The 24,689-nt window shown below is 43.6% G+C and overlaps 4 protein-coding genes across 7 annotated transcripts; 3 read left to right on the top strand and 1 right to left on the bottom strand.

Moving 5' to 3' along the window:
- Positions 1-388: 388 nt before the first annotated feature.
- On the top strand, positions 389-6,325 carry rap1gapl (RAP1 GTPase activating protein-like). Of its 2 annotated transcripts, XM_079741872.1 has the most exons (19): positions 389-564; positions 879-969; positions 1,259-1,294; positions 1,397-1,444; positions 2,054-2,254; positions 2,503-2,600; positions 2,893-2,971; positions 3,055-3,108; positions 3,254-3,337; positions 3,433-3,533; positions 3,627-3,756; positions 3,913-4,077; positions 4,233-4,304; positions 4,394-4,480; positions 4,597-4,752; positions 4,837-4,920; positions 5,018-5,046; positions 5,914-6,013; positions 6,236-6,325. In XM_079741872.1, exons 1-18 carry the CDS (start codon positions 494-496, stop codon positions 6,002-6,004), a joined length of 1,677 nt encoding a protein of 558 aa, XP_079597998.1. In that variant the 5' UTR covers positions 389-493; the 3' UTR covers positions 6,005-6,013; positions 6,236-6,325. The 2 variants fall into 2 exon arrangements, with proteins under 2 accessions (XP_079597998.1, XP_079597997.1); XM_079741871.1 differs by lacking the exon at positions 6,236-6,325 and having other exon boundaries at positions 5,914-6,201.
- A 128-nt stretch (positions 6,326-6,453) lies between these two features.
- Positions 6,454-8,461, top strand: LOC307079572 (glutathione S-transferase kappa 1-like). Its single transcript, XM_079741999.1, has 7 exons — positions 6,454-6,831; positions 6,912-6,993; positions 7,145-7,273; positions 7,484-7,626; positions 7,756-7,872; positions 8,039-8,132; positions 8,243-8,461. Exons 1-7 carry the CDS (start codon positions 6,763-6,765, stop codon positions 8,290-8,292), a joined length of 684 nt encoding a protein of 227 aa, XP_079598125.1. The 5' UTR covers positions 6,454-6,762; the 3' UTR covers positions 8,293-8,461.
- A 401-nt stretch (positions 8,462-8,862) lies between these two features.
- Positions 8,863-14,113, top strand: styk1b (serine/threonine/tyrosine kinase 1b). Of its 2 annotated transcripts, XM_079741936.1 has the most exons (11): positions 8,863-9,194; positions 9,498-9,537; positions 9,928-9,985; positions 10,213-10,395; positions 11,012-11,350; positions 11,654-11,838; positions 12,027-12,101; positions 12,287-12,495; positions 12,658-12,698; positions 12,840-12,936; positions 13,068-14,113. In XM_079741936.1, exons 3-11 carry the CDS (start codon positions 9,931-9,933, stop codon positions 13,258-13,260), a joined length of 1,377 nt encoding a protein of 458 aa, XP_079598062.1. In that variant the 5' UTR covers positions 8,863-9,194; positions 9,498-9,537; positions 9,928-9,930; the 3' UTR covers positions 13,261-14,113. The 2 variants fall into 2 exon arrangements, with proteins under 2 accessions (XP_079598062.1, XP_079598061.1); XM_079741935.1 differs by lacking the exon at positions 9,498-9,537 and having other exon boundaries at positions 8,865-9,194; positions 13,068-14,112.
- Positions 14,114-14,395: 282 nt separating this feature from the next.
- phc1 (polyhomeotic homolog 1) lies at positions 14,396-24,169 on the bottom strand. Of its 2 annotated transcripts, none has more exons than XM_079741828.1 (14): positions 24,062-24,169; positions 23,355-23,472; positions 23,093-23,206; positions 22,950-23,009; positions 22,713-22,856; positions 22,144-22,329; positions 18,440-19,225; positions 18,229-18,349; positions 17,930-18,108; positions 17,746-17,815; positions 17,558-17,645; positions 17,139-17,322; positions 15,083-15,326; positions 14,396-14,962 (listed from the first exon to the last, which is right to left on the bottom strand). In XM_079741828.1, the coding sequence occupies exons 2-14, from the start codon at positions 23,469-23,471 to the stop codon at positions 14,811-14,813; spliced, it is 2,445 nt and encodes an 814-aa protein (XP_079597954.1). In that variant the 5' UTR covers position 23,472; positions 24,062-24,169; the 3' UTR covers positions 14,396-14,810. The 2 variants fall into 2 exon arrangements, with proteins under 2 accessions (XP_079597954.1, XP_079597955.1); XM_079741829.1 differs by having other exon boundaries at positions 17,930-18,090.
- Positions 24,170-24,689: the final 520 nt, after the last annotated feature.

The raw sequence follows: 24,689 nt of genomic DNA, 5'->3' as shown, positions 1-24,689 counted from the left end.
CTCTGGGCTTCCTTTACCCTCTCCTGCTGTGTCTCCCCGCCCTCGCTGTGTGGTCCATCAATAATTGATGATTTCTACTACTAAAAGGGTAACAGGTCCATGAGAAAAATCTACAATATCTATTCCCTTCCAAGACGTGTGACCTCAGTCCCTCCTCAGAAAGTGTTACTAGTGGAATATTACATCATGCGATCTATAGACGCCGCTCACTTACTGGCTCGTCTCGTGTCAGAGGTCGTGGTGGCTGCTTGTTATCGAAGTGTACCTGTGGCCAAGAGTGGGTTAACTCGGTGTCTCTGGATGACAGCGGGATAGAGGGAAGGAAGTGCAGAGAGCTTAAATGAGTGAGAGGCAGGGGGCATAGATAGAGGAGGAGGTAGAGGAGGAGGAGTGGCAGAATGATAGAGAGAATTAATTCAGTCCTTAACCAGCCCATTCAGATTGACGCCACAGCCAACTGGTGTATGTCAAACGCACACAGTGCCACAGAGTCATGGATGACGAAAAGAGGAACATCAAGTTGCTACCAAGGAAGATAAGTGTCACCCTAGAAACATGTAGGAGGTGAGTGGAGACATCTTTAACTTGAAAAGATCAACTCAACCGTATTTGAATGAAAGTGTATTTGTGGGCCGATTCGGCTCCTGAAGAACTAAGGCTCCCTTTGTCCGGTGTAATAAAATATTTCCCGCTCCTGTAGATAACCCTTCATTGTATACAGTGCAGGCCGGTTTACATAGTGAAATGAGAAAACTGTAGGATTCACATGCTGCTCTTTCCATTTTTACTGTGTATATGTATAATAACAATAGCGAGCAATAAATGTGGGCATGCACACAATTACTCCTTGATGTGTGCATATCCACCTGTGGCTGCAGACCAGAACCGGACCTCAGCACACGAGACGTCCTGGCCCTTCCTGCTGCAAGGGACGCAAAGCACTTCTGCTCTGTCAGCAGCAACCAGAGGGTGATCACCATTGTCATCTGTTCAGCATTTGTTTCGGACAGTTCATTATATATATATATATATATATATATATATATATATATATATATATATATATATATATATAAATTAACTATAAAAATACATTATTTAATGCATTCAAAGACAGATCGTCGAACACTATAACAGCAGCATTTTTCACTTTCATTCCAGTGAAATGTTGTGAGTCATTCGTTGTCATCTTTTACTTGTCTGTCGTTCGACTGTTCCTCCTCTGTCGGTCCCTGCGGCCGACCGCTGTTGATTACAGGTTACGGAGCTGTTCGAGATCATCGAAAAGCTGCAGGTATGAGTTTTGAGTGCACGTCTTTTTTCCTGCTTCCTTGATGAACAATGGCATCTGTTCACCATTGTATCACTGCTCTTCCTCCTTCTTCTCCTCCATCAGGGAAGTAGAATAGACGAGCAACGATGTGTATTCCCGCCGCCTCTTAAGGTCAGCCACTCTAAATTCCACTCTAAGCTGTAAACACATGCATTAGACCCGGGGTCTCAAACTCGCGGCCCGGGGGCCAATTGAGGCCCGCGGGATGAAATATTGTGGCCCCCTACTTGACATCAAAGTTTAGTGTTAGTGCGGCCCGCGCGTTTTTGTCAAACGCACATTTTTGCTGAGTCGCTTGCCACGCTTTTTTAGCACTTGTGATAAGGTGACCAGATGTCCCACTTTTGCCGGGACTGTCCCAATTTTGAGTTACGTGTATTGAGTCCCGACAAAAGCCAAAGGACGCTAAAATGTCCCGGTTTCCACCAACCACTATGAAATGTCCCCTGTTGTCAGCGATTACATAGCCAACGTGATCTAATTATAGCCCGATCATTAACTTAGATTGGGTCAGTTGTCCTACTTTTTTTTGTGGAATACTTGATGTGGCCCAGCCTGACCCAGACTCTACCTCCAGCGGCCCCCAGATAAGTTGAGTTTGAGACCCCTGCATCAGACACATGGATTTATTGGACCACAACGACAACAGTGCTAAATAATAACAATGTAAATAAAGGTGAACAGACCACCATTAACATGAGAGTCTTGGTTCCGTCGCAGACCCAACTGCTGAAGATAGGAGGTGAGGTGCCCCTCGTTCTCCCACCCAAGTTGGGAGGCTACTGGCTGGATCCCCCCCTGGATAAGCTTGTAGACATCAGCCCCTGCACTTCTCCCCAACACGGCCTGGACCCAGCCTGCTATGATATATTGGAGCGAGACAGTGATGCCAAGATCTACCGAGAGTTCTTCGGCTCACTGGTCAGTGGGCATAACCTGCATTACTATATTACAAAAATATAAGCGATTGTTAACATTTAATCGATTATCATGTTTGCATGTATTTGCTGTTTAGCAAGTCATTTGGCAGATACTTTTAGTAAAAAAAAAAAGGTCAAGGAATGCAGTAATGGGTGTTTGAGTGCAGTGCCCCTAGCTGGGAGTCAAGCCCCACCCTTACCGGTACCCTTACCTTACCTGATGTAGCTGGTCTGTCTTCTTTCTTTTAGTACCATCACACGTTCATAGCAGTGGATGCCTCTCTGGGTCCACTGGTGCTCTCTGTGTGTTTGGAGGGAGAAGCACAGAGAATACGAGTTATCTTAAGGTTTGGATATTTTGTCGACTTTATTAATCTTTCAGGGTTTAATGATTTAGACTTTTGACAATGTAGTGTCTTTGATTATTTATATCAGTTTTATACAATGTTTAAATGTATTTTTATTTGTATTAATTATTTTATAATTATTGTTGTAATTCCAAAGTAATTTAAAGCCTCAAGAATCACATACATTTCTGTCTAAGTTGAATATATAATTTTTTTTATTTTATTTTAATTATATTTCAAAGCTTTAAGAAAGCATCTATGCTTTCTAAAAAACAATATTATTGTCTTGCAGGATGATGGAATGCTCTCTGCATGGAGTTTTCTCCCTTTCTCTTTTCCCCAATGTTCCTTCTGCTGTTGAGTTAGCCAAGGTAACCAGATTACCTGGAGTTGAAAGATTGTAGATGTCTTTATAAAAATGTACAATATGAACGCACTGTCATATCACTTCTAGAGGCTCTGTGAGAATGTCACCGTGACCCGGTTTGAAGCAGTCAGCTATCTGAAGGTGGGACACTATTCTATACTTGAGGATTTACATTTGTATTAAATATAAAATATTTATTCATCCATGCCACTACTTTTCCAAAACATCTCTCACCTTATTCCCTTTCTGTTACATATCCTTATGTCATCTGTCATCAAATCTCCAGGCTCCGGAGTTGGTAATAGCGTTTGATGAGCACAGGGTGACTTCAAATTTCAAGTTTGGCATCTTGCTCCAGAAAGAAGGGCAGGTATATTTTTTAAAAACCCTTTGGAACGCATTCTACTATTATGGCAACATGTACAGACCGTGCCCTCCATCGTGGAAATGTGTCTTTGTGTTCAGTTCACGGAAGAGGACATACTGAGCAACACAGAGGAAACTCAGGAGTTCCAAGAGTTCCTGTCCATCTTGGGAGAGACAGTTCAACTGCTGGGATTCACCGGGTAAAAGGAAAATACCTAGCAGGGTTTTCATTTGAAATTACAAATATGTCATGCCCTGTCATCACATGAGGTCTCATATCACTCTTGTCTCAGATTCAGAGGAGGTCTGGACGTGTCTCATGGTCAAACTGGAGACGATGCAGTCGTCACTTCCTTCCAGGGAAGACATATCATGTTCCATGTAGCCACCAAGCTGCCGTTCACTGAGGGCGACCCGCAGCAGGTCAGCGGCTGCATCACTGTAATCAATTCCGTCACAGAGCCGTGTCTTTCCAAATGAGATGCCTCAAACTTAAAGTAAGAAAAAAGGAAAAAAGATCATCGCCAATTAACTCCTCCCCTCTTCCTCCTCCTCTCTTCTTCTATCTCCGCTACTTAGTTACAGAGGAAGCGACACATTGGGAATGACATCGTGGCATTGGTTTACCAGGAAGGCAAGACCCCTTTCATCTCTGATATCATCAGCTCCCACTTTCTGCACTGCTTCCTGGTGGTTCGCAAGATCCGGGGAGAGCAGGATCAGAGAGCATCAGGAGGATACCAGGTCAGCCATTAGCAGTGTATGTAAGGTGCAGAAATTACATAACTACAAGGATTTGAGTCAAAGACAAAATAAGAAGTGATTATGCCATTATGAGATAAATCATTTGTTTGGTCTTGATGGTTGTTAATTTAAGTAAGAACATCATCTATTTGCAGGTGTGTGTGACCGCCAGAGATGATGTCCCCCCTTTTGGTCCTGTTCTACCAGATCCTCCCATATTTACAGATGTAAGGGACCGGGACATACACCGCATGACAGCCTTCAACCTCTATGTGTTAACCTAATGCAAATATTTAATCTGACTCTCGTCCTCCAGAGTTCCTTGCTCAGACAGTTCCTCCTCACCAAACTTATCAATGCAGAGATCTCCTGTTACAAGGCAGAGAGGTTCAGCCGTTTGGAGGTAGGCAGATACACACGATATGGAAGCAAGGCTCTCAGTAAGGTCAAAGTTCATTCACAATCAGCCGATACCACTTAACCCATGCTTGTTCATTGTTCATCATCTTTCTTATCAAGCTTCGCACCCGTTCGTCCCTACTAGAAGGCCTGCAGAACGAACTGTCCGCCCGCTCCCAGTGCATGCTGGGAGATCCATCCTCAACGACATTGCCATCGTGTGACGGGCTTAGGGGCGTGTCCGAAGGCAGTGGTGGTTTCATCGAAAACTTCAAGGTTAATCCTAAATTCTTATCAGTCCTGGCTTTGGAGCTTCACCAAATAGGGTGTAAATACTTTCTGTCCTGATTCTCTCACCAGAGAGCCATACGCGTGCGCAGTCATTCTTTTGACACACTCGGTGTTCCCAAGAAAATCGGGGGGATTGTATCGCACAGGCCAAAGGTAAGTTATCCACCTCTCTTTGAAAAATAAAATACATAGGATGCAATATGTTTTCTGAAATGAGTGATATTGAATCTCATTTCTGACTTCATTGCAGACCGCATATGCAGAGAAAGATGATGAGAGGTAAGGGCAATGAAATTTAAGCAACTGTTCAGTTATCAATGTAGATTATTACAGTTATATGTATATGTGTTCATCAACAAACTTGCTAAAAAATAGGGTCAGGTTGGGCTTCGTTTACAGACACAAGGCATGCTTCTCTTCTGCAAAAATAAATATATTGTGCAGGCCGCATTTCTACCTGCACTGGATTAACATTTTATATAGGCATGCTGCTGCTAATGCATTAAAACCTTTATCACCCATCTCTCTGTATCATCACAGTGGATAAGTACTCTATTCAGCATTGCCTCTTATACAGCAAGGCAGACTGGCCCTCCCTTATAATAAGAAGGGAGGAACACAGTTTGATGTTTATAAGGCTATAAGACTAAAACTACCAGCCTGTATCACCTCAATTTTAACAGTGGGAATCCAGTTTACACACACAAGCAGGCTAGTTCTGCATGCACCTGGAATCTCCTCTGAACTAGGGAAAACAGCTTTAAAATGATGTGCCACAAAATATTTTAATAAATTAAAACAAAGACTGAAACGAGAAAAGTGCATTCTGCTGGGCCATTGCAAAACAATATTAACCAACATGGGATGGCCATTACCAACAATATTTTGATTGTTCGTAATTCCCTGCTCTGTTACATTTTTCTTTTATTCCTAACTTACCTATTTCATTATTTGTATATGATGTATTCATTTATATATTTTTTACTTTATGTCAATATCAATAGGCGTACATATCTCCCTGTGTATTACTGCCATGGCATATTGTCTGTACGCAGGGCCTCATTAAAATGTCATGGGATTTTCGAGCTTCTCTGTTTAAATAAAGGTTGCAGATGAGAATAATTGGGGATCCTTTCTGCTTTTCAGTGAAAAAAACCCAGACTCTACAATTCCTGCGGTAGAAAATTCAGAATCGGCTGACCTCGGAAACCAACAGTGTTCTCATGAAGAGTCATAGCTACAAAGTGTATACAAATACGCACCCTGGTTATATAATTGTTCAAATGAAAAATGTGTACTATTTTATTTTTTCTAGTATATTTTAGTAGGCCTAAATGACACAGAATGTATTTTATCTATTGTACTTGTAAACTTAGAAAGGGAATCGAAAAATAAATGTATGTCTTCATTGATCAAAGCCAAATGAAGGGCAAAGACGGTCAAACATTGTTTTTCTTGTTATATTCAGCCCAAGGGCAGCCAAGGGGTGGCAGTATTGTGTCTGTCGATCCGCTCCTTTTCTTCCAAAACAAACGAAGCATGGATGAAAGCGGAAGGAAGCTTCATCGTCAGTGGTAGGTTGCAAATGCTAGAACAACAACATAAGCAACCGGATCGGCACAAATATCACTGGGACGTCGCGGTAGTAACTAGCCACATGATTTACATGTCTGCAACATATCGTTCACTGCGTAGAATGTATCCAAAGTTCAATATATGAACTCCCTGCACCACATCTAAATGAAGCAGAACATTTTATTTAAAGAGATATATATATATCATTGATATTGAATTGACACATTTAATGCGCAGACTTGCCAAGTTGCATTGGAAGATTCAAGTGAACTTTGCCTTACTGCAGAAAGGTAAACAGACAGCGACCCTGATTCGACTAGATTCAACTTGCTGTTTCACTCCAGAAATACAAATAAAAGTATTATAGGCTGCGTCGCAGAGGACGACAATCCAAGAGACAGACACTTAAACATCCTGAAGATGTCCTCTAAGAAAGTGGTCGAGTTGTTCTTTGATGTGGTTTCCCCGTACACCTGGCTTGCATTTGAGGTTCGTAGGTCATGTTGCTATTACAATGTAGAAGATGAAATACAACAAATAATAACAATGTGCATATTGTGCATATTTAGGTTATGTGCCGATATCGAAACGTGTGGAACATCGAGCTGAAATTGCGTCCTGGTTTCTTGGGAGGCGTTATGCAAGGGTCTGGTAAGCTTTTGGTCAATCAGTAGCTGTGTTTAACCTTTTTTTGTTGTTCCTGTATTGGTTTCTTACTATATGTGTTGCTATGCAAACATAGTCTACATATGTGTGTCCATAGTTGACAATCTTGTGTCACAATTGTGTGTTCATAATGTAGGAAACAAACCTCCTGGGCTGGTTCCAAACAAGTTCCTGTACATGACCAAGGACATGGAGCGCTTGGCCCAGTTCTTTGAGGTTCCCCTTCAGGCTCCCAGTAACCCTTTCGAGGCCATGTTTGAAAAAGGTAAGGCTATCCATCATTGGACTTTACAGCTGTTTACAACCGCGACATCATTAAAATGCCACCCTGCAACCTTTTACCTGGGAGTCAGACATTCACCACTACAGAATGCCCCACTCTCTGTTATAAAAATGCTAAACTGTTTAAAGATGTAGGAACCAATCCCTTGTCCACATAATGAACAAAATCATTTTTTTGTATAATTCATCCCAGGCTCCTTGTCTGCAATGCGGTTTGTGGTGGCCGTGCAGGGGCAAGCAAAGGACGACAAGCAGGTAGAGCTTGTTTCTAGGGAGCTGTGGAGAAGAATCTGGAGCCAAGACAAAGACATCACCACACCTGAGTCCCTCTCCGAGGTAGGCCCCATCTCCTCAGATCACCTCTGTCTGTCTACTGATCAATGGTTAAGTGCTTAAAAGTGTATAGAATGGAACAGAATAACTGGTGAAATGTGTGCTGCTGTTTTAACTGCTGTTGTCTTGCAGGCAGCAATGAAGGCAGGGATGTCTGCCAGTGAGGTGGGAGAGTTGCTGAGACTGTCCTCCACCAAGGAGATTAAGGACAAGTTGAAAAGCACCACACAGGAAGCACTTGACCATGGGGTAAGAGAGATTACCTTGTCTGAACTGTTATGTTACTTAAACTGTTTTAAGTACATGAATAAGTTTGGAACGAGTCAAGGAGGTTTGTTTCCTACATCTTAAGAATTCCATGTTTCCATCTTCCAAGTTTTTGGACTAATCTGAATTGTTGTTGGTATTTCCGCAGGCTTTTGGCTTCCCCCTCATCGTTTGTCATGTAGATGGAAAGCCAGAGCCGTTTTTTGGCTCTGACCGTTTTGAGCTGATGGCGCACTGCATTGGTAGGCATTTTTTAACTCTCCAAATAAAATTATGAGTGAATTATCGTTGCTGATTTCAGATTCATTTCTTTGTATCCTTCATTCATCGATATGTTGTTTTTTTATTCTAGGAGAGAAGTGGCTTGGACCTCAGCCCAAACAATCTCCTGCCAAACTTTAACTTTTGACACTTGCCTTTAGATAATGTGGATGCTGTTCACTACTGAGTGGTTCATCTATGTACCGATATCACTTTCTAAAACTCTTCAACGTGACAATTTAACTCTGAAAACAGATGTGTTTAGTTTCACAAAAATCCTTGCTTCATAAATAAATACTGTAGAAATTGATTGTTATTATCTATATATTATATTATTTTTTTAATGATCAAGCTATTTTTGCACCTGCATCTTGTCACAAAGGTGAGAAAAGCTGCCACACAGGTTCGTTTTGAGAGATCTAATGAAGGAGTGAGAAAAATGCCACATACGTGGAAACAATAGAATAAAAAGCAGAACAAAAACCACGGGAGAAAAAAAGTGGCAGGACCGGTTTTCTTAACAAAGACAAGTAGATAGAGTAAGCAATGGCTGAGATGATACAACGCACAATGGCTAGAGATGACACAACATCACAGTGAAGAACAGTGCCAGGGGAGGCCCTTATGGTAAACACACAACCAGAGCTGGGAATGTTCTATTGAGATCCCGAAACCGTGATTAATCTCTTTATGGCTCTACTCTTCACGAGGTGATTGAGGCCAAGAAGAAGGAAATAAAGCGGGAGAGGGGAAGAGGGAGGGGTTACTATAAAAACAGAAGGTGTAACCTGAACAAACAGCCAGGATCCCGTGAGTTCTCTCCGGTCACCAGAGGAACAAGACAATGCAGAGCTAACCCGGCACGGCAGACTCTCCATCTGACGCTCAGACGGGGAAATGTGTAAACTATTGCTGAGTAGCCTACATGAGAGACCTACTAACAACCATCACTGGCAGGTGTTAGTCTAGTCCAGAACTAGTCTGAATTAAACTGCTCTCCGGATATATTGAAAACTACACTATCAGAAAACGTAAGGAATAAGGTATGTATCTATTTGTATTTTTTTCCACACAGTTACGCTGTGTGCTGTACTTTATATGGTCATTCCTGTATGCTGTATTATCGTAGTATTATCTGAAAGGTGTTTATAGATGAGATAGGGACATGTATCTTGTCTGTGTGCTTTTGATGCCTTCTTGGCTCAGTTATCTATGTACACGTAATACATATTAGTGCGTATTGGCTTATGAATTGTGAATATGTCCATATGTGTGTTTAATTGTATGTTCATTAATGTTAGCGCTATGGATGTGACACGTTGACAGTGTGCGTGCTTTCCCTCCAGCTTCTAACCTGCAGAGCAGACAGGTTAGGAAGGATTCCAGGTATGACGCAAAGCATAATTAGCTGACAGCAGTGACGGGAAGTGATTGCTGCTGTATTTTTGATTTTAATACAAAGCTTCCCTTAAAAGCAATAAGAGTCAACACCTAAAAGCCGCATTACAATATTGTTTAATATATTGTGATTTCCTAGGAAAATAAAAAAAATAGGTAGTACGCTTTCACAAACTCTTCCTCCAAGACAAAGAACCTAACAAGAGACGGAGACAGCAGTTTCTGTATTTATTTTTTTACAGATACCATCTATGTAGCCTACACCTACATAGATGACCTTAGATATGAATGAAATACATGGGCAATATTCACTAATGTGGAATGGTGTTATGCAAATATGTTTTTCATCTAATCTAATTTACAACGTTTCAATTGAAGAGGATGTCTTCCGTGTCTGACGCTGACTCCCAATGTGGTCCAGGGGATACCATTTGTGGTACGGATGGGTGCATTCCCACTTCATTTTTGCTTGATTCCCATTGTATTTGGTAATTGAAAATCATATACACTAGTTTCTAGTCTCCCACTGCATGCCGTAGGCCCCGTAGAATACTCTTAATCAAATGCAACCCGATGCAGGGGAGCTCATTGCAATAGCGTTGGCCAACACCACGGATTCAACTCAAGCGCAGCATGGTTCATGTTTCCCGCTTCCCGCTACAGAGATCCGTGTGTATGAGCAGGAGGTCATCGTGGTGCCCATCCTGCTGTTGGCCAGCTTCCTGGTCACGCTGGTCTTTATCCTGCTGCTGCGTTTCTGCCCGGAGAAGGTGGAGCGCATCAAGCCCAAGGCCAAGCAGTCGGCCTACAGACAGCGGGCCAGGCGCACGCTGCAAGGCATTGATGGTGAGGCTGAGTGTGGGTTGAATAGGTGGAGGACATGGAGGACGACGATTGTGATATCGCACAGAATTCTATAATATTGTATGTATGTATGTATATATATATATATATATATATATATACAATATCATAGATTAGTGGCAGGACCACTAATCTAGGACAATATATATATATATATATATATATATATATGTATGTATGTATGTATGTATGTATGTATGTATGTATGTATGTATGTATGTATGTATGTATGTATGTATGTATGTATGTGTATATTGTACACATATTGTATATATTGTATACTTATTGTCAGTGCCCTAAATGTAAATGTAAATGTTTATAACAATAAAAAAATTGTATACAGTATACATTAAGAATTTATATGATTAAATGTTCTTGCATTATACAATTAAATAATCCCCAGTCCTATTGCTGTGTTGCAAATACTGTAGGCAGTTATTTGTTTGCGCAAGGGGTGGTGTCGCACCATCTCAGTTTTTGTAGCTGTGCTGTCATGCTAATTTCAGTACAAGGGCAACGATACCAAATGGCCTGTCTTCTACCTCTCCCTCTCCTCACACCTCCTCTATCGCCCATCACTCCCTCTCTCTGTCCACAGCTCCTCCAGGTATCAACGTGCTGGAGAACGAGAGCATAGCGCTGGACGTAGCCAGCTCCTACTCCACCTTCAGCCCACCCAACACCTACACCGGCAGGAACCTCCTGCACACGGTGGACACCCCGGCTCTGAAAGTGGGCATTCCCCCGCAGACGCACCAGTACCGGCCCAGCTACACCCCCATGGTGCAGCCCAGGGAGCTGCCACGCCAGAGGCTGCCTGAGTCCTTCAACCTGGTGACAGCCCTGCCCGCCACCTTCTCCCTGCGCTCGGACACCGCCGTGTCCCTTTACCGCGCCCGCATGGAGAACCGCAACGTGGTGCTGCGCGTGCTCAAAGGTGAGAGAGAGAGAGAGAGAGAGAGAGAGAGAGAGAGAGAGAATGGATTTCATCAGGTGTTTGAAACAGAAACTCCTCCAGTTCCTCTCAGGCCTGACCAGTATTTTGGTTCAAGTTCTTGGTATAAGATTCTACACAAGGGACCGTATTTTACAGTAGTTGTTGTGAAGTTTACTCTGATACTTGTTGTCTGCACACAGAGCTCCCATTCATTGGAACCACTGGCAGTTCTAGAGGAAGGATTATTGTGCGATGTCTACTACTCCTCAATACTGATTTGTCCCATGTTTTCTGTCCGGCTAGACACTGCGGACGCCACTGAAAGACATGCCTTCCTGGGCTTCGCCTCCTTCCTGTCCCAGCTGGGTCCTCACCCCTTCCTCCCAGAGCTGCTGGGTGTGGTGTCTCTGCGGGCGCCGCTGGTCACCGTGGTGGAAGAGTTGGAGAACCGAGACCTGCTCGGGTTCCTCTGGAGATGCAGGCAGACAGTAAGCAGGGGCCTGAGGAGGGGTACTACACTGGCTCATTCCCATTTGTGTAGGTGTTTATTGTCATGTTCTCAATATAGAGAAAGAAAAATAGAGCTGCGTGTCTAAATGTTAACTATCTTGTTCTGGAAATGGTCAGAGGGAAGTATGAGGGTTAAAGATCTATTTATCATGGGTGTGTTTCTTAGGAAAATGCAGACCCTCTGTGTGAGATGACCGAGAGACGAATCCTTACCATGGGCAAACAGGTGGCTTCAGCGCTGGTATGTAAGCCTCTACGATACAGCATCTTCTTACTGGTTGACACTAGCCTGACTTTGCCATTGTTGTGAGGTTGCCACGGAAACGAGGCAAAGCAAAGTTAACCCACAGTTTTTTGCATTTGTAAACGTCTGGATTTCATAACCATGAATGACCTCTTCAATGTGTGTATTGTTGCCTTCACTAGGAGTTCCTTCATGGCAAAGATCTTATACATGGCAATATCCGGGCTCGCAGTGTGTTGGTGAGCCGGGAGCACACAGCCAAGCTCTGGGGCCTGGAGGGAGTACACACCAGGAAGAACCAAGAGGACAATCATAAGGAAGACCCTGGGATAAAGAAGTGGCAGGCCCCCGAGCTATTGACCAAGAAACCCGCCAGTGAAAGCAGTGATGTGTGAGTTCTCACCAAATACATACTAAGGAATAATGCTAAGGAAAATTGCATGCAGGACTGCAGGTCAAGTTTTTATCATTCTCATCCACTATCAAATACGAATTGATATTGCTCTTACGCTCTCCCTCCTCTCTCTCTCCCTCTCTCCTTCTCGCACTAAAGGTGGTCATTTGGCCTCCTCTTGTATGAAATGGCAACACTCGGTAAGTTGAATTAATTTTAAGTTGTAGAAGATCGATCTTGCTCTAGAGGATAGATTTGAAATGGCTACCATAGATTCTGAATCTATACAAAAACGTAGACAAGAGCTATAACACTGTCTTCCTACCTTTGTTTCTCCACAGGTGAAGCCCCGTTTGCTGAAATCCCAGTAAAGGAGCTCCTGCAGTTCCACCAAAGAGGAAAAACGTTGAGGAAACCTTCCAATTGCTCTAACACACTGTGGGTTTCCATTAACCTTCCAAATATCATGCTCACACCTCACACACACCTGGTGTCAGATCAGCTGCTGATTGCTTTTGAATATTAACTATTATGTTCTCACCATGTCATATTCTCTCACTATCGCTCAGGTATTCGATGATTAAGGGCTGTTGCCAATGGAAGGAACAGGAGAGAACCTCATTGACTGAATTAAGTCGTAAGCTCCAATCATCAGAGAAGAACGCCAGTGACAAGGTCCTCCGGGGGCCAGAGCCAGTGAACATTGAGCGGTACCTGCAAGAAGCCGGCTACGGGGAAGCCAACAGCTACACTGTATTCTAACACGCGTGTTAGAATTGTATGTAAGCCAAAAATACATGAACAATGCACTTTGCTGAGAGACAGATGGCCAATGAGCCTACTTTGGAGAGCATGGATCCCAGAGTGCAGGTGAGGTCTTATGGGACATAAGAAAACCTGTTCTGCATTTTTTGCCTAATGGTGTTGAAGTGTCATTTATGGCAGAAGCTATGTCCAGCTTCATTGCATATCACTGTTATTACTATCTTAAAATGTGTTTAAAATGGCTTCAGTCGCAGGCAAACTTGACCAAATCTTACCTAGCATTGAATCTTTAAGGTGAAATCATTGTGTATATTTCTGATTTGTTTACAAAAACGGATGCAAATGTATAGCAAATAAATTAATATATAGGTACAATTACTTTTAACAAGTCCATATTTCGTTGAAGTAGGGACAGGAAGAAATTAAAAGAATGTGCAATGTTGAATAGGCCAAACTTTTTGTTACACCCATGTATTACTGTGATTATTAAAGCTCCATACGGGGATCCCAAGTGAGGATGTTGTACGCAGGACTTTGCACAATGCCTGATGTTATCGTGTTAGGGTTAGCCATGAGTCTAATAGCGCTCACCTGCAGTGAATGACTGAAGACATTTCAGCATTAGGTTGAACAGGCATTGTTTATTGGTTTATTACTGCATACAGGTCGACAGGGCGCTTCGGGTCCGTTCTCCACAGAGGAGACCACCACACCTCTATTCAGGTAGTTAGGTCAGTTAAAGCTGCTAAAACTCACTACATAAAACATCCATGTAAAACTGCCCTGGAAAAATAGAACTTTGATCATAGTACAAAATGAAAAATAAACAGACAAGGTATAAAAGTGTTTTATAACGGTACAATAAAAAAAACAACTAAAAGAACAGACTCAAAATGTGTTTCACTATATGAACAGAGCCTGGTTTCATGATTTAAAGATATACTCTTCTGCTTAAAAAAAGAGGAACATTGTCAAAGAAATGGAATGAATGAATGTGGGGTTTGACCCTCCAGCTCACCACTCCAGTTAAAGCACCCTCACTTAAGAGTTTAAAAGGCAACAGTCCTGTTTCTTATAATGCAACAGACTTACTCGACCTAGCAAGCAGAACTAATTTGCTAGCACAATTAGCTCTGAATGCCAGTCACACAGAGATTATACTCTTGCTACAGTTGCTACATACATTGACGGAGACATCCCACTCGCTGTTTCTCTCTAACGGACATAACATAACGTTTAAGCCTACAGGGCCTCCGCGGTTAACCCATAATATGTTTCACATTCAATTTTCTACCAAGACAAAGCCAGGGCACTTATTCCCAAACCTTCTCCTTCCACACGCCCCACAATGAAAGCCAAAGAGCAGAACCATCAGTGTATGTCTTTTGTGTTAGTCATGGTCCACTGTTATGATTTGATCATCATCCCGCAACCACTCGCTGCAGTCTGAAGCCCTGGTTCAGACCCCAGTTATGTGATTCCATGTCAACCCCAGACCCCCTACGGTCTGCTCCATTCATGCTGATAGCGTCTGAGAAGCACAGACCTCAGTCTCGTAGGCTGTTGATCGAGGCGCAGATCTTGAGGGCGGGGCCCAGCTTGATGTTCATGGTGGATATGAGATGATCTTCTCTGAGCAGCATCAGGGCCTGGCCGTCTATTTCCTGGGAGAGAAACTGGCTGGCCAGCTCCTCACAGCCTTTGTTTAGAGAGAGGGTGGGACACACGGTAAATACACCAGATCAATGAGCACACCAACCATTGCACCCGCTGCCCTTTAGAAACAGGCCACACCACATTCTTTAGGAAGGCTACGGACCTTGCAGTGATGAGATGAACCTGCAGACTTCTGCCACGCCCCAGTTGGCGGGGCTCCCGGGTGAGGCGTTTGAGGCATCCATCGCGTGGCTGCTCGGGGCCAAGATGTCCGACTGCGGGACGCTGTGGGCGGGCCTTGGACAGGATAGGGAGGAGCTTGGGGAAAGCGAGGGAGAAAACTCTTCGTCCTCCTCATCTTCTCCATCGCTGGACTGCTCTTCCGAGTGACTGGACTCTGACTGACACTGTGACGGAAGGAGATTTGCAAATAGTAACTAAACACACAACATTGGGTCTGGTGAGGCAAAGCCTACTGTGGTTTAACTAGTTGAAACTGGTAGCATCATATGAATAACGTCACAGACTTATCATTCAAACTACGGCTGTAAAGGCCGGATTCAAAGAGAGCAAGGCTATTTGGAAGAACCCTTGCAAATAGAGGGTGGAATTACTTTTTGGGACTTTTTATTTGAAACAGATTAATTCATGAGTCTTGAATAAATTTAAAATAGGCAACATCCAGCCATATTGTTCTGGATTTCTCATAGTGTGCCTCCAGTTACTGAAATCACATTATTCAAAGTCCTACTAACATTGGGCTGATTATTAATCCTCTGCAAACCTGCCTCCGTAATATGATGTATAAAGTAAGTAGTAGGAATGAGATTTTATTAGCGTTATTCGGAGAACGGAGCACACTGTTACCATGTTATACGTGTTATTCTACGATGGAATGCGTGTTAGAGAAAATAAAACCCACAAATCCTATTTCATCAGGATGTGCATCTGCAAGTACCAAAATCAAAGCACTCACACGATGGTACTTGCCAATACAGTTTACTTATAAAAGTACTCTTATCACAATAGTGATAGTTCTGCATATTTAAAGTATTCACCAATATGGTACATCACCCGGGAACACTCCTTAAAATGCACAATGGAAGCGCTAGCCTTCACTTGTAGTGAGGGATGGAAAGGAATCACCAGTATTAATGAAACCAACAAGGAAAAACAAATAAATATAAATTAATCAGTATTTACTATGTGTAGTAATGTGTACAATATGATGACTGAAAATTCAACATAAAGAAAAGCACCAGTCCTTGCTTGGTAAAACATCAGTGTAACAGTAATGGCACAGTATAATAATAGTCAGAAGAAAACAACCACCCCGTGAACACGGGTGAGTATGTTGGCTTTGTTGAACCTGACTGCGACACCATCCGCACACAACCGAAACACAATACCTTCAGCTGTCCAGACTCATCACCACGGTTACTTGAGAAATTAGGTACTGTTTCAATACGTAAAAGGACATGTCAAGTGGTGAAAGAGGCCTAACCTGACTGCATGATATGTTGTTAAATACAACGCTATGTTTCTGGACACCTATTTGACCATTTAACGTTTCCAGAAATGTCTTTAATTCTGTAACAGCGAAGAAGTTCTGGCTCTGTGCTTGGAAGCGCAGATGATTGGTAGATCAGTTGCTGGGGCGCCCTGGACCAGCGGTAATGAGATGCTTTTTGTAAGGTACATGAGAGGCATTTTGGAAGACAGAAACAAGAAATCAACCAATTAATAACAAAACAATTTAGTGATTCGGCAATCGGCATAATGTTTGAATCCATTTTCTGAAATGGATTCAAACATTATGCCAATACAGTTTACTTATAATCACTAACCAATTTAGTGATTCGGCAATCGGCATAATGTTTGAGTCCATTGCCGAATCACTAAATTGTTTGAATCCATTTTCTGACAATATCTTTTACATAAGCATCGGCTGCGACTTGCATAATTTACATTCAGATCGGAGATCACTGCACATAGGTGAATCGCGACATCCCAGTCTTTCAGTTTCATGCTGACCACTAGTTTTCACTAGTAAGAGTTGCTTAGGGGAGCTTATTGACTAGTCCACTCAAGGTGTCCTGGTACCTGCTGTTTGCAGACGTCACCATGAATTGATTGATTTACCTGATGATTAGTTACACAACACGGAAAAAGTCTGTTTCTTAGTGTGACCTCTACAGGAGTCTATAAACAGGACCCACCTTAACAGGTAAATGTTTGCCTGATATTTTTGCAGAGGCGATCTCTGAACTGCTCCTCCGAGGAGGGCCCCTCCGTCGGGCGGAGGTCTCCAGGTGAGGAGGAGGCGGCGGCTGCAGGGGGCTGGCCCCTGGACCAGAGCGCCCCCTGCTGATGCGGAAGTGCTGGCTGCAGCTGACGTTGTACCTGGAGGGGGTCACACACTAGAGTCTTTAGTCCAAAACCACAATGGTATGCATTGAACACTGTACCAAACATTGTGATTGTCACAGAGTATGTGATTGTGTGACCGTAAGGAGGGCTACGTCTGCTTTCTAAACAAGCTTGATTATAGTGTGCATATGTACATACGTTTGAAACAACCACATGATATACCAATATACGTGTTTAAAATATAGCGTATGGTTGGGATGAACCATACCTCTTAGCACAGGTCTTTGAACAGAATCTCTTGGATCCTCTGAACTGACCGGCTGGAGCAAGGCTCTGGCAGTACTCACACTTCAACACTAAGGAGAACCCAACAGAACAGTGTTACAATATTATTACATCATATTAGGTTAACAGACTGTGTTAAAGGGCTGAACGATTTCAAACTGAAATAACAACCTTTACTTGCAGATCCATTCTCTGAGCGCCCAACCAATGCAAACTCTCTGTCCTTCATGAGCCCTGCCACCTACCGAACAAAATAACAACATCAAATAGCCATCAAAGACGAGGTCATTAATGGAGATGGATACATGACAATGTCATTGGCTTGTTGTGATAACATGGTTTTGGTGGTACTTACGGGGAAGGGTTCAGCTCCCTCCTGGATTACAAAGCCCTCTATGAGGTGGGTGAGAACTTGGGGTTTGACCACGGCCTGGGGCAGAGGGGCTCTGTCCTTGTCCCCAAGCCCTGCCCTCGACAAGGGCAGCAGTAGGGACAGCAGAGGGGGAGACGAGAAGGCTGGGATGGCAGACGGAGCTGGTCAAACAAGAACAGGCTTAAACATTCACATTTCACTAATTGTATTTGCCATATCAAGCTAAAAATGATCATTAAGTGTATGTGGTGTGTGCGTTGTGGAGAAGGCAGCTGTAGTACCAGTGTCCTTAGCAGGGGCTGGGGACAGCGGAGGAGCCCCCTCTCTCATCGAGGCGCAGTCGGACAGCTCTGTGGCATCTGAGTCAGACTTCCTTTTCAAGCAGCCGACGGCAGACTTTGTCTAACAGCAGGAGACAATACTCATTATAGTTTTTTATAGTTCTCCCCTTCACCAGAGCCCCTAAAGGAAAACAAAGGGGATGAACTTTACCATGGCCACGGCCCCGCTGTGGGTAGTCCCGCCGGTCGTGTTCTCCGGAGCCGTGTTCCCTCGGTTCTGGGCCAAGGCCAGGGCCTGCGTGTTCCCTGCAGAGCCGGGTCGGGCTCCCACCAGCTGGACTGGAATATGGGGAGGGTGGTGTCCCACGGGGGTGGCCTGGCTGTGGGTGGGAAGGGCCGGGAGAATGGCCGTCTGGTGTCGAGGGGGCATTTGGACTGGTAGGCGGTGTCCCTGAGTGGTTTTGGGCTGGATGGGTACGGGGCCTTTGTCCACTGTGACGTTAGTCTGCTGTAACGGCTGCACTACCAGTGTCTGGGCGTTGATGCTGGCCTTAGTGGTGACAGAGCCAAGCGAATAGCCCTGTGTGGAGGTAGAAACACTCGAGGTGGGGACCAAGATGTGCGTCACCGTGGCAGAGGGGGTTACCGTGGTGACTGCTCTGGCCTGGCAAAGCGCAGAGGGGGAGAGGAGGAGCTGGGCCAAGGGTAAGGCAGCGGAGGATGTCGAGGAAGGAGCAACAGATACAGCAGGGTTAATGTTGGCCTGGCCATCAGGCTTTGTCCCCGCACAAGTGGCGGTAGCCTGCTGGGGATAGGTGGATATCTGCTTGGTCAGTTGCTGCGGCTGTACTTGCTGCTGCTGGGCTGTCTGTGGGAAAGGCTGCTGTTGCTGTTGTTGGCCAAATGAGAAGTTGGCAGCATCCTTCCTGTCTGGAAACTCAGACTTGACTGCCATCGCTCTGGGGGCTGAGGCACAGTGGAGCGCCAGGTTCTGCACCTGGAGGAACAGGATTGCTAACTGATGATGGTTCTAAAAATGAGGGTTCAATCAACCATGCAAATCATAAAAAGTATCTGGCCCAGGTAGGTGGAGTTCCCCACGCGTTCGACAAGTAATAATGACCGCCCGCCAGGAATGTCCTGGCATCAATCTGAATGTAGAATCTATAGGATAGCTATTCACGCTCTGGATAAGGGATGTGACACAGTGAACTTAAGTCTAGAAATGTAAACTGCCAGGGACACGGGGCTTCCAGGCAGAAGCGTCGGGCAGCAGAACTACTCGCTAAAGAGCGATTGTTTGATCAATATTTCTCGACAACCAGCCAATTACAAAGTATACTGCCCTGCCCTAAACAATACCCTAATTAAAACTAGGAATTCAGGGCGACCCCAGATCTTTTAAATGTGTGGTCACCAGATCAGATACAGATCACAAAATGAAATATATATAAATAGGATTTTCCTTATGAAAATCATTAGTCATAGACTATATGGATAATATACACCCAACAAAGATTTAAAGCATGGCATGAAAATTTCACTTTCTGAGGTTTTCTATCATAAATATGAGTTCCCCTAGCCTAGCTATACTCCCCCAGTAGCTAGAAATTTCGTTGGGTGTAAAACAAGCACTAGGCATTCTGCTCCGCCTTTGAAAAAACGAAGCTCAGATGCGCCGTTTTGGAATTTTCCTCTTAAGTCATCATAAGGGGAGATGCCACCTCCCCCTTCTCTGCCTTGCCAGCCAATGAGATACGACCGTGCGAGCGCCGTGTGTGTGTGTGTGTGTGTGTGTGTGTGTGTGTGTGTGTGTGTTTACACACACTGTAACGCAAGTGTTGTACGTGTTGTAAGTGTTGTACTCGTAGTGGAGGTTATCTCAGCCATGGTTGAGAAGGAATTAGGGGAAAAAGGAACTTTGGCTTTGACTCCCTGAAGTACATGAACCACGACATGGAGGAGAAAGGGATTGTTGCCTGCGAATGTCTCCCGCTTGAGCCCCGCTTCCCGCTGCCGAGGGACCACCGGCTCGGTGCTGCCCGCTGCGGCGGGAGACAACCGTGGGCAACAATCCCTTTCTCCTCCATGTCGTGGTTCAGTCTACTTCGGATTGATGTGGACGTGGAAGAACCAGAGAAGTTGGAGAACAGTCGCTTGAGAGTCATAATATCGTCTGGAGGCTCACACAGCTTTTGGCCGTGATAATATATATTATATGATATAGATATCTATGTATAATATGATATTATTTAGATATAGAGCTCCAGGACTCCCGCCGGAGCACCCGGAGTGTTCTAGAATATTTACAGAACACGGCCAAAGGCTGTGTGCGCCTCGCCATTGCGATACATCCACTGTAAACAGAGCGAATGGTACCTTGGCCGCAAGCTGCTCAGGGCCACACCTCCACCCTCCTTCTTGACCCGCCTCTCTCCTCCTCGTTTGCATTAAAGCTACAGACACCGAAACGGCGCGTTTGGGGAAAGCTCAATGTGCAACTGGCTCGTAGTGGCTGTAATTCTGCACCACGGCTGAATTTTGGGAACGTCTTCAAATACTGTGTTTGGGGCCCACTAATATCTATATTAGGGTTAGCATCCATAAAGTAGCATGCCATGGGACCTTTAATCAAACATAAGATCCAATGTAATAGTATCCCCTGTGATACGCTATGCACATACTAATATTTGCAGAAAGAAAGATTTTTTTTTTTAAGCTTTGCATAACAAATAGTGACAGATGGCAACATACGCATGTATGCTACATGGGAGATGCTTGTATTTATAGCACATTTTTTGCTTCCTGTGGTCACTTTACAGGCTGCAGGTTTTGTATGTTATGATTTTAAGTAGTCAAACAAGTCGGCGATAGCCTATGGTTCATTATTAATGGCATTTATCTAGAGAGTGGACACATGTACAAGTTGGAACTGTATCATTTGGACGAATAAATTGAGCCATAACTAGAATTAAAATATTAAATATAAATAACCAGTGTGCAGGGAAGCGCATACTATATTTTGCGTAACCCACCGGCTCTTTGTGACGTCTGTGCTCATAAAAGGAGGGCTGTCTACGGCTTCACTCAGGAGCTCAGACCGGGGGTCCAGCTACTGCGGAATGCGCTGGTATAAAGTCTCAGTTTCAAGAAACCCTTTGCTTCACATTGTAGGAACAATGTTGATATTCAAGTTCTGTCGCTGGCATTGTTTCGCTTTACGTAAAGTTTCGGTTACTCCGTTTGGAGAGTTTGAGGGTCGCTCTCGCTCATCTTCCAATAAAGGGGCGGAGCACAAAGTAAGTTTCACCTGAAGCAGAAGGAATTAACGGGAAGCATCCTTTTCCTATTAGGTCATTGATACTGCAGTCGTTTAAACTGAAATGGGGATGTGTGAAGAATGAAGTCTTGGTCTACTATTTTTAGCGCAGACCTACATAATGTTTTTTAGAAAAAAACACTGGAAGAATGAAGCCCGATGAGATGCAGGCTGATTATTGCACCCTATAACCTATAAAAAACAGTTTCAATGGTTAAGTGAAGCGTACCTTTATTGTGAGTTAAGCTGAATTATGTTAAAGCCGGATAACAATACTGTCTCAGTGACTGAACCTAATGACGGCAGGTCTTGTGAACAATAGTCACGGGATGGGCTCATGCAGTCGGTAAATTCAAAGTTGATCGACTGATCACGTGTTTAGGGCGTATATCGGTCAATAATGATCGCGACCCGATTAATCTGTGATTCACTAATTAAAACACAATTAAACCAGACATGTCACAACTCAAAATGTTAAATAAATATATCATTTTAATCACTTCTTACATACACACATATTGAGTGGGATAATGGTCTTTTAAAATCCCAATTCATCAAAATGCATTATTTCTCTAACAATTGTGCAATTTTCTCACCTGGTCATGTTCTGAAGGAGTGCTAGGAAAGGTAGACTTGTTTTCCTGCTGCTGCTGCTGCTGCTGCTGCTGCTGATGATGTTGTGGCTGCTGCTGCTGGGTCACTGTGGCCACAGCTGCTGTGGCTGTACCACCAGGCATGAATATCAGCTGGGAGGCAAGCGGGGCTCTCAGGGAGCGGTTCACCTAAGGAATCAATGATAACATATTAGTCACGTTCAGAAGTGGCAGAGCATGATCTCATGTGCTTTGAGCAATGATTAAAAGGACTGTTTGGGCACAAAGACCACCATATAAGAAAGATGTGGGGAACGGTATCGTGACATTAATTGCGTTTAATAATCATTTGAATTCCCAATATAGTTTATAGCTTATTTTGTGGTAAGTATAAGCAAGCAATGGATTAATTCTGAATACAATTTTGAATGCAGAAGTATAATTTGTTAAATTCCTTTTAGAGAAACGCAACATCTGATATTGCTATACACATCAACTACTGAATGATAGTGTTTTAGATTAAGCTAAAACTAATACGCTATAGTCAAAGAACAATGTTGACTTTAACTTACTCTGAGATACATCTGTCCCTGTCCGGCAGAGTTCCCGCCCAACAATACCGATTGGTTAAGAGCAGTGGTTGTCGCACAGGAGGCCGGACCAAGGGGGCGGGGATTAGTCACAGTCCCTCCTCCAGAAGTGGTGCTCAGGTTGACCTGAAAAGGAACCATAAAGTCATAGATTCAACAATCAAAACAGCTGTTGTGCCCTTGCTTTAACAAAAGGAAAATGTGCATCATGAGACTTACAGTGGTGGTGGCAACACTGTTATTGGAAGAGTTTGATTGCCGACTCGCTGCAAGCGTTGCCTATTGTGAAAGATAAGCGACCACACATATGAATAAATTCCAAGGTTTTATGTTTAATGCCTCATGCGTGTAAAGGGTGCTACCTGTTGCACAGCAGCCAGGTTATGGAGCTGGACGCTGTTGATTTGCTGCTGCTGCAGCATTAGCTGCTGGAAGTACTGAGCAGCATTTGGCTGCCTCTGAAGTGCCTGGAGAGCCTTGGTCAACAAGTTGCACATATAATGAACAGGTCAACATGGGTTTTTCATTCATCTTTCTTTGAAGCAAAACAATCAGTATACCTGCAATATTTACAAGTACAGGTATGTATTTGTATGTAATGTAGGTACCCAAACAAAGACATACCTGTACAGCCTGTCTCTCATACAGAGACATGTGTGCTATCTGGGATGGGCGGGAGTTTCCCCCTGTCTGAGCATTTCCATTGGTGGAACTCGTGTTTTGATCCTCACCTGCATCCATGCTGGAAAGAATACATGGTATTAAATAATGTTTTCTCAATATACTAGCTAACGAATACCTGGATGCAGACAATTATATAGTATAGTATGCACCAATAAGTCTGCCATGGTTGAGAGTAAGACAACTACACTAGTCAATAGTCCACGACGAGATTTGCAACAGTACACGTTACAGACTGACACAAGAATCGCAGAACCAATGGATGGTGGTATAAGCGGCAGGCGGCCGACTGGCTGTCAACGTGATAGATGAATGCGAGGGAAAGGAGCAACAGGAAGACAGAAAAAACAAGTGTGGGGCTACCAGGTTATGGCTAACAACACTGGCGAGAATGTAATCCAAAACAACACTGTGTGCATCCATTACAAATGCCATTCAATAACTTAAACGGTTTTAGAAAAATAAACGAGGGCATGCATTTACCGCACAATGGTCAGGCGAATTCAGGGAAAACCAAAGTGTATGGTGGTGACCAAAACGTTTTGTCTGGCTAGCGTTACAGACCAGCGGAGCTAGCGAGCAAACTTAATGCACAACCTGCTGTATCCCCCTCAATGTTACCAGTGACTTTCAGTGGTACACAATATTACCTGGCTAATATAGGTTTGTCCTTTGTTTTTTTATGATGAAAAAGTTAGGTACATCCCTTAATATGAGTCGATGTCCATAAACCCGTAGCTTCTCCGCTGAGATCCCGCCCCTGACCATTCCCTTTCCGGTGGCTCCGCGGTCGCTACCACTTCCACATGGACATGGGAATGTTTTCATCCCAGGAAAAGTAAAAGTTTTCCAATGTCCAATTGGGTTGGATCTATAATTAATTAACCTACGTGAGGACCACTTCAAAGTATTTTTGTGTCAACAATGCACACTTTTAAATTAAATAATGTATCGGGGCATATGCTTCTACAGATGATGGGTTCCCCAAGGAAAGTGGAACCCAACGTTATAAAACCAAGCGACAAAAGAGGAGAAATACTAAAAACAATTATAAAGTTAAACTTGTGTGGCCCGATGTCCCACTTTTTCTACCTAAAGCTTTCAGTAAAGGTGCCAGCAAGAGTAGCCAATAATAACATGACTTAGAATAAAAACTATGTGGTTGTACACAGCTGATCATAGAAATGCAGATCGATTGCAGAATGCAATGTATTCAAATGAATGCATTAACTACGTTAATATTTCAGTCTATTGCTGCACATCCTGTTTAATAATGCA

This window comes from Pollachius pollachius (genome assembly GCF_949987615.1).
Source record: "Pollachius pollachius genome assembly, chromosome: 1".
In the NCBI taxonomy this organism is placed as follows: domain Eukaryota; kingdom Metazoa; phylum Chordata; class Actinopteri; order Gadiformes; family Gadidae; genus Pollachius; species Pollachius pollachius.
This window is presented reverse-complemented; position numbering and strand designations above follow the sequence as displayed.

Bases quoted from the DNA above. Each gene is read 5' to 3' on its own strand.
- styk1b (XM_079741936.1), top strand. From the start codon at position 9,931: ATGTCTTCCGTGTCTGACGCTGACTCCCAATGTGGTCCAGGGGATACC. The intron at 11,839-12,026 runs GTAAGCAGGGGC...TGTGTTTCTTAG, and splicing joins TCTGGAGATGCAGGCAGACA to GAAAATGCAGACCCTCTGTG. The intron at 12,102-12,286 runs GTATGTAAGCCT...TGCCTTCACTAG, and splicing joins AACAGGTGGCTTCAGCGCTG to GAGTTCCTTCATGGCAAAGA.
- LOC307079572 (XM_079741999.1), top strand. From the start codon at position 6,763: ATGTCCTCTAAGAAAGTGGTCGAGTTGTTCTTTGATGTGGTTTCCCCG. The intron at 7,274-7,483 runs GTAAGGCTATCC...AATTCATCCCAG, and splicing joins CGAGGCCATGTTTGAAAAAG to GCTCCTTGTCTGCAATGCGG. The intron at 7,873-8,038 runs GTAAGAGAGATT...GTATTTCCGCAG, and splicing joins AGGAAGCACTTGACCATGGG to GCTTTTGGCTTCCCCCTCAT.
- phc1 (XM_079741828.1), bottom strand. From the start codon at position 23,471: ATGGATGCAGGTGAGGATCAAAACACGAGTTCCACCAATGGAAATGCT. The intron at 22,857-22,949 runs GTAAGTCTCATG...GTTCCTTTTCAG, and splicing joins ACAGTGTTGCCACCACCACT to GTCAACCTGAGCACCACTTC. The intron at 17,816-17,929 runs GTAAGTACCACC...TTTGTTCGGTAG, and splicing joins AGGGAGCTGAACCCTTCCCC to GTGGCAGGGCTCATGAAGGA.
- rap1gapl (XM_079741872.1), top strand. From the start codon at position 494: ATGGATGACGAAAAGAGGAACATCAAGTTGCTACCAAGGAAGATAAGT. The intron at 565-878 runs GTGAGTGGAGAC...CTGTGGCTGCAG, and splicing joins ACCCTAGAAACATGTAGGAG to ACCAGAACCGGACCTCAGCA. The intron at 4,481-4,596 runs GTAGGCAGATAC...TTTCTTATCAAG, and splicing joins AGAGGTTCAGCCGTTTGGAG to CTTCGCACCCGTTCGTCCCT.